Source organism: Colossoma macropomum, unplaced genomic scaffold (assembly GCF_904425465.1).
Source record: "Colossoma macropomum unplaced genomic scaffold, Colossoma_macropomum, whole genome shotgun sequence".
Lineage (NCBI taxonomy): Eukaryota > Metazoa > Chordata > Actinopteri > Characiformes > Serrasalmidae > Colossoma > Colossoma macropomum.
In genome coordinates this window covers 16333047-16344867 of record NW_023494796.1, presented here as the reverse complement: position 1 = coordinate 16344867, position 11821 = coordinate 16333047, and the positions used below count along the sequence as shown (strand labels likewise).

At 38.4% G+C, this 11821-nt stretch overlaps 1 protein-coding gene across 1 annotated transcript; it reads right to left on the bottom strand.

Annotated features, from left to right (window-relative positions):
• Nucleotides 1-3446: 3446 nt before the first annotated feature.
• LOC118816928 (CD209 antigen-like protein E) lies at nt 3447-11775 on the bottom strand. The gene is made up of 5 exons (XM_036583526.1): nt 11422-11775; nt 9674-9829; nt 7010-7152; nt 6015-6127; nt 3447-3663 (listed from the first exon to the last, which is right to left on the bottom strand). Exons 1-5 carry the CDS (start codon nt 11570-11572, stop codon nt 3516-3518), a joined length of 711 nt encoding a protein of 236 aa, XP_036439419.1. The 5' UTR covers nt 11573-11775; the 3' UTR covers nt 3447-3515.
• Nucleotides 11776-11821: the final 46 nt, after the last annotated feature.

The following is an 11821-nucleotide window of genomic DNA, read 5'->3' as shown; positions in this document are numbered from 1 at the left end:
GAAAGAAATAAGTGGGCCCCGATTTAAACGAAAGTAAACTGAGGAAGCTGAGAGGCATTGTAAAGTGGGAGAGGACTATCTTTCCAGGCTAGCTGTTTTTAGCATCTGGCTAACTTGAAGCAGCGCTCTGTAACTCGCACAACATGGCGAACTGATGATACTGTAGATCAAACTCAACACAAAAAGCACCGCTTTCAGTTTAAACATACATAAAAGGAGGACTCTGTTTGTCTTATATTGCGGTTCACCCCTCAAATTACTACGATAGAATAGAGAAATCCAGTCGTCTGCTAGCTTGAGTTTGAATACTGTGATATGCTCTGATATGGGTGTGGTAGGAGTCATGGCAGTAAGGTGGTGTGATCCATCACTGACGTACTGAGGCAGCTAATGTTTGCTGTTTGTATTAAGCTGACGTTGTTGAGAAACTAAACAGTTTAGCACTGTTGTTGGCCACTTGTTTAGCATTTATAATGGGATAGCCGAGCGCTCGTCACCAGACAGCTAAAAATAATCGGTTTTCTTTCTTAAATTATGACTATTACAAAAACTACGGCTGTGCTTTTCAAGCTGATAAAAACAGCTAACCAGACACTTTCTCTCACTCTCCCAGATTTGTGAAATGTTCCACTGTGTGGCGAGTGTCTGTCATGTTCTGACCATAAAGGATAGTTTAAAACAGTAATTAACCACTCAGCAGCAAAATGACAAATCAACATTCAAACTTGAAAGAAATAATGATTTGACATTTATCATGATATGTATCGATATCGAACGATATGAATTTTGTTTATCACGATAACATTTTTGGCCATATCGTCCCAGCTTTAACTTCAACCTCCTTAAAACTCACAGAATCAGATAAACCAGCAAGGCCAGAAGTGCTAGCAGATTCTCTTCCTGATGGATTGGGGGATTTGAATAAATCTGACAGGACAATTTGCTGTTGTGAATTGAAATTTATTTCATTGCTTTATAATATTATTAATTACTGTACAATCCCATTTCCAAACAAGTTGGGACGCTGTGCAAAATGCAATGCAATGATCTGCAAATTATTTAAACCCTATATTTCATTGAAAAAAGTATAAGCATATCAAATGTTGAAATAAAGAAATTTTATTGTTTTTTGAGAAATATATGCCTGTTTTGAACTTGACGCCAACAACACATTCCAACAAAAGGCTGGTAAAGTTGTGTAATGCAAAAAAAAAAACATTAATTGTCAACAGGTCATTAACAGGATTGGAAGATGAGGAGGCGTTCACCACTCTGTGAAAGACTGATGAAGCAAATAGTGCAACAATTCAAGAATAACGTTTCTCAACATAAAATAGCAAAGAACTTTTGTTTTTCATCATCTGCAGTACATAATAACATTAAAGGATTCTGAGAATCTGGAGAAATATCTGTATGCAAGGGACATGGCCAAAACCAGTATTTGCTGGCTGTGATTTTTGGGCCCACAGACAGCACTGCATTAAAAACAGACATGATTCTGCAGTGGAAACCACTGCATGGGCTCAGGAACATTTCTGAAAAACACTGTTTGTGAACACAGTTCGTTGCTGCATCCACAAATGCAAGTTAAAACTCAAAGACGAAACTGTACATAAACAGGATCCAGAAACACTACTACCTTCTCTGGGTCTGAGCTCATTTAAAATGGACTGAAGGGAAGTGGAAAAGTGTCCTATGGTCGAACAAATCAACATTTGACATTCCTTTTGGAAATCATGGACACTGTGTCCTCCGGGCTAAAGACCACTCAGCTTGTTATCAATGCACAGCTCAAAAGCCAGTATTCATGATGGTATGGGGTGCATTAGTGTGCATGGCATGGGTGACCTGCACATCTGTGAAGGCACCATTAATGCTGAATGATATATACATGTTTTGACAACATATGCAGCCATCCAGATGACGTCTTTTTCAGGGAAGGCCTGTCCATGTCCATATGGATTGTATCTTTGCTGTCAAACCAAACTGTATAATGAACAGTTTGTGACTAGTAAAGAACAGAGTCATTATTAGGATAAACAGCTTAGATGATTGATAAGTGAGAAAAAAATTATTCAAAGTCTAAAATATCCACAAACATTCTTGTTTATGCAGCTATACATCATGAAATTTTGTACTTTATCCACACTGAGTCACAAAGTACACTGCATTCTGTTTAAAATTAATTATTATTTAATTAGTGGATTGAAAAAAGAAAATGGTACAGTCATTGTAGACCCCTGTCTCTTTGTGACTCCTAGGCTCAATCCCATTTCACCCCTTGCCCCTCCATTAGGGGTGTTCACACCTAGGAGGGTAGGGTGTCCCAATCTTTGTTGAGATAGAGGGATAGGGTGAAGTGTAGGGAACTGTAAATCAGCTCTTCCACTGCTTTATACTGCTGGAGATTCACTCAGAGGTGAACTGATTTGAGCAGTCAGATTTGTATCTATTTTAAAGGTGTGAATGGGTGAAAGTGGAAAATCAACATGTTTAGGCCTATATATTTTCAAATGTATACAAATGTCATAGATACAAGTTCTCTTTGCAGTTTCCCTATTTATCACCATTAACTGCTCTCTTTTCAGTCTGTTAGCTTTTTTTGTGTTTGATTTTTTTGTTGCATTCTATCATTTTCATTTGTTTCTGTCTGTTTCGTGCTGCAACAGTTAAAGTGCACAAAATGCAAGTGGGTGATTGTTGATTGGTCAGGAATTTAACAGGTAAGTGTTCAGTTACTTTGACATTTGCCTCCATTAATGCCAACAGGCTAACATTTGAATTAAAGCAACCAGGCCACTGATGCCTGGCCCCACATATTAAATATGCGTTCAGTGGTCAGTACCAATGTGTATTATTAAATGCACTGCTAAGCTATTGCTTTGTTACTAGCAGAATATTGCAGTACTGGAATTTATATATATATATATATATATATATATACACACATATATATATATATATATATATATACATATATATATATATATATATATACGGAATTATAGTTTCTGACATACCATTATAAATTAGATTACTATATACACTGTTTTCTGCCAGCTCTTCAGACGTCATCTTAGAATTTATCACCACTTACAAAAATTACATTTTTAAAATCTATTATTAATACTTTATATGTCTCTTTAAGGGTCCTTTGAAGCCAAAACTATCCAGACACCTGCTCTAATTCAAGGCACACCTATTGTTGACATGCATTGTGCTGTTTGCAAGCTAGAACTACTGAGGTACTGAGTGCCATTCCCTGTAGCAGTGTTCCAAGATTTAGTGCAAAGCCTCCTTAGAAGAGTAGAGGACAAACTCCCTGTAAATAGCTTTGGTTTTAAAGGAAAAGTTGGAAGCTCTTACAGATGTTGTTGCACACTTCACATGTGAAATATTTGTGAGTTTTTTATAAGGGAGAGCAGGTGTCTAGATATTTTTGGACATAGAGTGTATCTTTTGCTCTTTTTATAAACTTTTTCCAAATGCATGTGATCATTCTCGGTTCCTGGAAATCAGGAAAAGAGTTTCTTCTCACAGATCCAATAAAGGACATCTTGGCATGGTTTATCATTCCATCTTTTCCCAGCTTCAGACCTCGTTACAACACAGTCCTGTGGGCCTTTCCATCCACCATTATTGGGTTGACCACTCATCCAGTATCTGAAATAGCACAGATAACATACATTGTCATTTTCATAAATAACAGGGCATACACATAATTGTACATTGTAATCATTGGGCAATATCAGTGAGGCCTAGTTTACCATTATTCCTGAATGAGAGAAGTCAGCTAGGTAACATTATCAAAATAATAATGAATCTCCTGACTTTTGGCTGCAAATGTGACTGAATTGACCAACTATGGTTTGTGAAAAGAAAAGGTTAGATATGGAACAAAATCTTTGTGGAGCAGGCATTTCATTACAGTATGGTACAATCTTCTGATGTAACCCATTCAACCTTCACAGATCAATGATGTTGTAGGCGACATACATAAGAAACCAAATATGTTGGGAATGCTGTAAGCTAGAGAATTACTCTTTTTTGCCCAGAAGGGTAGCATTATGCCGTTTCAATGAGGGCCCCAGTGCAATCATCACCTTTTCAGAAGCTTTGTTATGCAGCTTTGAACTCTACAATTACAGACTGTAGTCCACTTGCTTCTCTGCATACTTTGTTAGCCCCCTTTTACCCTGTTCTTCAGTGGTCAGGACCTCCATGGACCCTCACAGAGCAGCTACTATTTGGGTGGTTCTCAGCACTGCAGTAACACTGACGTGGTGGTGGTGTGTTAGTGTGTGTTGCGCTGGTACGGGTGGATCAGACACGGCAGTGTTGCTGGAGATTTTAAACACTGTGTCCACTCACTGTCCACTCTATTAGACACTCCTGCCTTGTCAGTCCACCTTGTAGATGTAAAGTCAGAGACTGTAGCTCATCTGCTGCTGCACAGTTTGTGCTGGTCATCCTCTAGTCCTTCATCAGTGGTCACAGCACGCTGCCCACAAGATGCTGTTGGCTGGATATTTTTGGTTGGTGGACTATTCTCAGTCCAGCAGTGACACTGAGGTGTTTAAAAACTCCAGCAGCACTGCTGTGTCTGATCCACTCGTACCAGCACAACACACACTAACACACCACCACCACATCAGTGTTACTGCAGTGCTGAGAATGATCCACCACCCAAATAGTACCTGCCCTGTGAGGGTCCATGGGGGTCCTGACCATTCTTTTCATAATATATATATAATTAGGGAAGCACTCAAAATAATAGTGCTTTTCACGAGTGTACGGAGATGAGGCATGGGGACAAATTCCTTTTTTTTCACACGGAGGGTTATTTCTGCTTTCCTAAAATGGCATCACAGTGATGATATACCAGGGAAAAGGCACTTGAACTTATTCTTGAAAGTGCAGATGATGGGAGGTGTGGAGCAGGAAGTTTTTTTTCCATGCATGTAAAACTAATGTTTGTTGTAAATGAAAACAGATGGACTTTTCTTTAAAAATGTAATTAGTTCTTGATGTATATTGGTTAGAATGTTCATTTTATTTCCCGATTGCCAAGACTTGGGAGAACAATTTTCCAAAGCCAAAAACTTGTTCATTGTTGTTCTCCCTGTAATTTAAGTCATGTGAGATTCAATTTCCATTTTATTTCTTATTTTGTATTTATTGTCATATAACTATTTATACATTTGATAACTATTTATTTTGAGTGGTCCTTTGTAGATGATTAATAAACTCTTAACAGATTATCAGTAACACATCATCAACATATTGGTGAAGTAGCAGTAGTGCAGCATCTGAATACATTGAGGTAAATATCTTGAAGATGTTCTGTTGATACATTACTTACATTAAGTAGATGTGTTGTTGATGTATTACGTGAAGTAGACTTTATATGGTACTTCTAATAAGCAAAACCTAACCATACCCAACCTTACCCTAACCTTAACCTCAACTCACAATCTAACCCTCACCCTGGCCTTAATCCTAACTTTAACCTCAACCCAAAACCTAATCCTAACTCTCACTCTGGCCCTAATGCTAACCCTAATCTTAACCTCAACCCAAAACCTAATCCTTACCCTCACCCTGGCCCTAATCTTAATGCTAACCTAAACCCAAAACCTAATCCTTACCCTCACCCTGGCCCTAATCTTAATTGCTAACCTAAACCCAAAACCTAATCCTTACCCTCACCCTGGCCCTAATCCTAACCCTAATCTTTACCTAAAGCCAAAACCTAATCCTAACCCTCACCCTGGCCCTAATCCTAACCCTAATCTTCATCTTAACCTAAACCCAAAACCTAAAACCTAATCGTAATCCCTGCCCTGAAAAAAAAGATGTAAAGAACCCGACTTTGCATTACAGGATTGAGGTAATTAAGCATTGTTCCACAGTGAGACCAGGTCAACCAAAAACAGGAAATAATGGCTTAAACCCTATTAATCAAGGACAAGAGTGAATGACTGCAACATGGCCAAAGTTCAGTGGTCTCTTACGCAGTAGTCAGTGCTGAACCATCCACCCATTTCCAGACCCCCTCTGAGTCTCTGTCAGTCAGACCAATAAAAACCGAAGCATCTTTGCAGCTACTCAAGGAATCCACAAACTCCTGTTGAGGTGAAACAGAACAACAAGGACAGATTTTAGAAATATTCATTTTTTTTCCTCTGTTAAGAGTCCTTTTACTTGACAGAGCACAATGATTTATTTGATATAAGCTTGATTTGGTAAACAACTTCACTATATGATTTTAAACAGTTGTATATACACTTCTGGGCAAAACAAATGGCCCAAGCCCAAATGGCACAACATGGCAAAACATAAAGCTTGTAATGGTTTAACAATAAATCATCCATTTAATAACGGTGGCACAGTGGGTAGCACTGTTGCCTTATGGGAGAAGGGCCTGGGTTTGGTTCTCTAGCCGGGCGACCAGTGTTCTTTCTGTGGGGAGTTTGCATGTTCTACTTGTGTCTGTGTGGGTTTCCCACAGTCCAAAGACATGCAGTCAGGCCAACTGGAGATGCTAAATTGCCCCTAGGTGTGAGTGTGCATGTCTGTGTGTCTGCCCTGTGATGGACTGATGACCTGTCCAGGGTGTTCCCTACCATCCACCCATTGACCGGTAGGATAGGCTCCGGCACCCCCCAAGACCCATAAAGATAGATAGTTTGTGTTTTACAGAAAGAAGAGTCTTTTCTTTTGCTCTCAGCACTGATGGCTTCAAATAGTTAGAAAATATGGCTGAGTTCGTGTTTAATGTGAGACCAAAAATTCTCTCTAGGGTTTAAATCTGGACTCTGACCAGCCCAAAAAACATAAGTAAGAACAATTATATTTTGTCCAGAAGTATATTTGTAATAATATTGTTATGTACATGTATTTGAGCTAATATAAATTCAGTTTGTGGATTTGTAGTACATTACGTATTATTCATTATTAATTTGTTATAATGAATAATGATTAATTAATGTATTATGATTTTGTTTACCTGTTCTTCTCTGTTGTTGATGATCACCAGGTCTGCTCCTCTCTTTGTGCAGTCCTGTCTGCTCTCAGTCCAGCTCCTCTTCTCAGTGGAGATGAAATACAGACTAGAGTTGAAATACCTCCAACCCTCCTGGATTGCCTTTTCTAATGAATAGAATTTACGATGATATTAGCCACAGTCTATAACAGGCTAGTTTAAACTAAACAGGACATAGTAAATGCTGGTACTTCCAGAAACACAGGCTGGTTTCTTTTCTTTTATCCTATGTTCAATATTGTCTATCAACTGTCAAATCTTATTTCTTATTCATATCGCTTGTGCTGTGTTACTGTTTTGCTGTTAAGCTTTGACCAGAGGAGGATAGGTCTCCCTTTTGTTTCTTGGTTCTGCTCAAGGATTCGAGTTTTTCCTTGCCATTGTTGGCCTTGGCTTGCTGGTTTGGGGGACCTGGACTGCCTGTGAAGCTGCTTTGTGATAACTGTCGTAAAAAGCAATATACAAATAAATCTTGGCTTGACTCTAAACACTACATATTCTGCTAAAAAAATGTACAAAGAAAAAAATATGACCTTTTACACCACACAGTTATCATTAACCGCAATGCAGAAGTGACAGCACATCTGTAGGCTGTCACCATGCATGGTGCGTAGAGCCCTGCAAATTACACAAGAGCCCTGCCTCCCCCTGGTGTCAAAGCTTTCCGTTACAATTTTGATGAGATAATAAAGAAGTATCCATCTGGTGCACATCGTTTTAAAACAAGACAGTGTCTATCTAGTCTCTCAGTCAAGGTTTAGTTACAACTCAGGACTAATGGAAAATGGAAAGCAATGGACTGACATTGACTATTGATTAAATATTGGCTTAAAATGTTGATTAGCTGGGCATACTGGGCAATATGGAGGCACATCTCTCAGTAGATAATAATTAAGTAATTAAGGATTCAGCCAAGCCATAGTATACATAGTATTTTACATTTGAAAATCTATAAAAGGAAATCTAGGAGAGACAGTTTGAAAGGGCTAATGCATCCTGAGGGAGGGTTGTAGTGAGAGCACTGGGGTGTCAGGTGTGACTGTGTGGCGATTGCAAATGATTAACATGCCTCACAGATGAGGTAGGAGAGCTCCTTTGCAGAATTTTCTTTAGGACCTCAGGGAGGTTAGGACTGGCTCTGTATGTAGCTACCACATATGAGGCAATGATGGAAACAAAGAGTAACATTGAGTACATGGACAGAAGATTTAGAGACCACTGGTATGAAAAATCTTTTCTCTAAATTCAAAAAACAAGACTGTGTCTTGCAACTAAACAAGCCAACCTGCCAAACAAACCCTTTTCAAAGAATATGAAGAACATTCATGAACATTATTAAAGCCAAGTTTTTCATGTATACTAGTGAGGTGAGAAAACATATAGCTTAGCATGAATAACTGATTCAGGTAAAACTTCAACAGGCAGATGTTTATAGTACTAAGCCTTATAAATTGTGTCCTGTGTTAATACAGTTGGGGCAGTTACTTGAAAATCACAAATAATTGCATTATTAGTTGTAATAATGCACAACAAACACTTTGTTATGCAGATTATTGAGCACACACTGTTATGTGATTTCAGATCTTATTAGTCTTTATTGGCAGCATTTGATTCCTATTGGTTCTAGATAGGGCTGTATTCAAGACCTGCACTGTCCACCACCAAGTCCAAGATCATAACTAGTCAAGATTGGGTCAAGACTGAGTTTAAAGGGGGCTGAGTCCAAATTAGAGCAAGACTCCAAAACCCCAAAATTGAGTCTTCATCTGCTGCCACTACATGTTGTATTTTTGTGTTTGCTCTACATTTTTCATGCTTAGCTATAGCATCTGAAACATCCAATGCACAACATGTATACTGGCAAGGTGTGAAATACAGGGGGTCTTAAGGGGTCTGGGACCTCCTAATTAATCACTTGGCCCCCTGAATGTCTGGAAATGAAGTTTCTGGGGAGTCCCTGAAAATCAACTTGTTATGAAGCTATGCTGTCTGTTAGGGAATCATATACACTCAAATTCAGGGAATGGCCATTGTTTATCCCACTTCACAATCAGTGAGCTTTTGTCTTTATTTCTCTTACCTGACTACACAGCACTGGTCTGCCTCAGGGTGGCGCTATAGCATATTAGTTCACCCTGCTGGTCGTTCATAGCCTAGGAACTGTAACTGTGCTCAGAATACCTTTGAAAAACTTGGCAATATACTGTAGCGTATTTGTAAATCTGAAAACCCACCCAACTTCGCAAGAGTTTGGTGGAAAGAATGAACTGTTACATGTTGTTTATTGTGAATTGTAACATGTGGAACAAAACATATAGTGTTGCCCGTTACACACTAATATGATGCAAATTTAAACCAATGCAATTCACTAAAAATCTCCCTTACAGTGTAAATTGGAAGGTCGTAATCTGATGTGGGCTGTGCTGCTCACACAGCACCTCAGTGTCTCTCTTCAAGTCTGAGTAACTTACAGCAAGTGAAAGTTGACGTCGCAAGCATGACCAAGTTAGCAACCTAGCTCATTTGTTTCTCTGCACGTCTGCCCATCTGCAGATTCTTTCATTTTTGTTTGTTTTTATTCTTTTGAATGAGAACTTAATTCATCATGGTTTAAATGTGTTTGCTTACCCAAATAGGAAAGTTTGGTGTAAGTGTTTTGTAACTGGTTTCTCTCTGCAGTAAGCTTCGCACACAGCAGTGTGACGGCGGTCATCAGGAGAACACACAGCAGCCCCAGACACACTGCAGCCAGCCTGTAGCATCTGCTCTTAGCTTTTTCATGAGCTGTAACGAGAGCAACAACACTGAAGCATCACAGTATGTGAGTAATTGTTCACATTAGGGGTTCTATATAGAATAAATATACAAACGTATCAGTGTAACACACTAACATGCACCTGCTGTTGGTATCACTGTTGTGCTGAGAACTGTCTGTCTAGCAGTTTTATGTCTTAATGATTCTAATTCATTTTAATAAGTTATGACAAATGAAATCAACATAGAAATACTTGAAATCTGGATTATGTCTGTTAAATAAATCTTGTAATTATATTAATTACATAAGGATATCAGTCACGTCCTGTCGGCTCAGGGGACGGAACCGGCGAAAAGTCAGCTATGCTACAAACAACGGTGTAATAAAACAAGCACCATAAACAATTTTAGAAAGCTTAAATAACCAACTTGCTCTGTGTTTTGCAATATCACTACAGTATCATGAATGTGTTTAATCTAATTATGTAAATGCACTTCGTCATATTCTTCATACCTTCAAACATATTTTATAAGCTACATTCAAAAGGTGGGGGTCATATGAGAGCTGTAACTGTCTTCTTTCCAGTCAAATAGATGGATAATGTAATTTTAAACCCTTATAATAAAAGAAGCTGAAAGTCGACCCATTTTTCCACAAGTCTGGGCTATAAACTATAAACAGATGGCGTCTCTTCAGTGATATACTCTGTAAAAATTATTTTTAATAAAATAATACAAAGAGCGTCTAAGATTTTTGGCTTTCATCTGTAAATTGTAAGCATATAGTAATATGTGTATGATCATAAAAAACATTTTCTGTTAATTTGAGGGGAACTTTTACAAAAAAAATAAAATAAATAAAATAAAAATTTACATTTATTTCATGCAGTTACTGAATAACTTGCCTTACGATTTGGTCACGTAAATTCAGATGGACAAACCAAAATATACCCTGAAGAATAAGATTAAGTGAGTATACATTAGATTTTTGCCCCAAGACTAGTGACACAGTTTACCCCACAACCCCTATTTTGAGAAAACTGCTGCACACCTGAACTAACACTCACAGTTATGCAATGTTTATGAGCTCATGTTGAAGCTCATACTGCTGCAAACTAGTATGTAAAAAAACCCACGCTTATCTGTTTCTTTCAACATGCAAGACTGAAAACATCTCAACCTTTATAATTTCACATGGCATGAGAAAAATCACATTTTCGGCTCTGGTTACCCCACCACTCTCTTTGCATGCTCATCTCAGTCAGAATTCGTGTGAATTGAGCTTTTCTTCCTGGATTTGTTAACTCAAGGATGGCTCATTTTACCCACTGGCTCGATATACCCCACCCTCCCCTATGTAATATCACATGCTTTCCAAATGCACTCAGCACAGGATTCAACTTCAGCTCATCTTCCAGCTATAAATGAACATATTTCTAAAGCAAAAAGTCATGAATGCAAATACGTATTTGTATTGGTCACTGTTTAGAATGCCATGCCTGTTCATTCTGAATAATGCATTCATATTCAGTTACACCCTCAGTGTAAATGACAAACCATCAGAGAATTTGTGTTTGCGTGTGTATTTGAGAGAAAAAGAGAGAAAGAGAGAACATATGCACCTGAACTCTGCTGTTTCTGGTTCTTTCTTCTTATGTGACACTCCACACGACCTCCTTTCATTTCTTCATACACGTTAAAGCTGTTATCTGGATGAGGAAATTTCTCTGCAGCTCTTACTGATATTTTATTTAGGTCTTCTCTCATATCCATTCTGGCCTCCTCACTAGTCCTGATCTTGATATGAAAACCAGCTCTGATGTATCAGTAACACTTTTAAGTGGTACCTAATCTACAGCAGCTTCCAGGGTGACTGTCTGTCTGCGTGTGAATGCATGTCTGTGTGGGTGGTATTATTCATGAACTCTGGATAGGAAGTTGAGAATGAAGCAACTGAGATTTCCTTCCCTTGAAAAGTCCACTTCCCCTTTCTTACTCTGGTGTTTCTGACTGTGGTTTTAT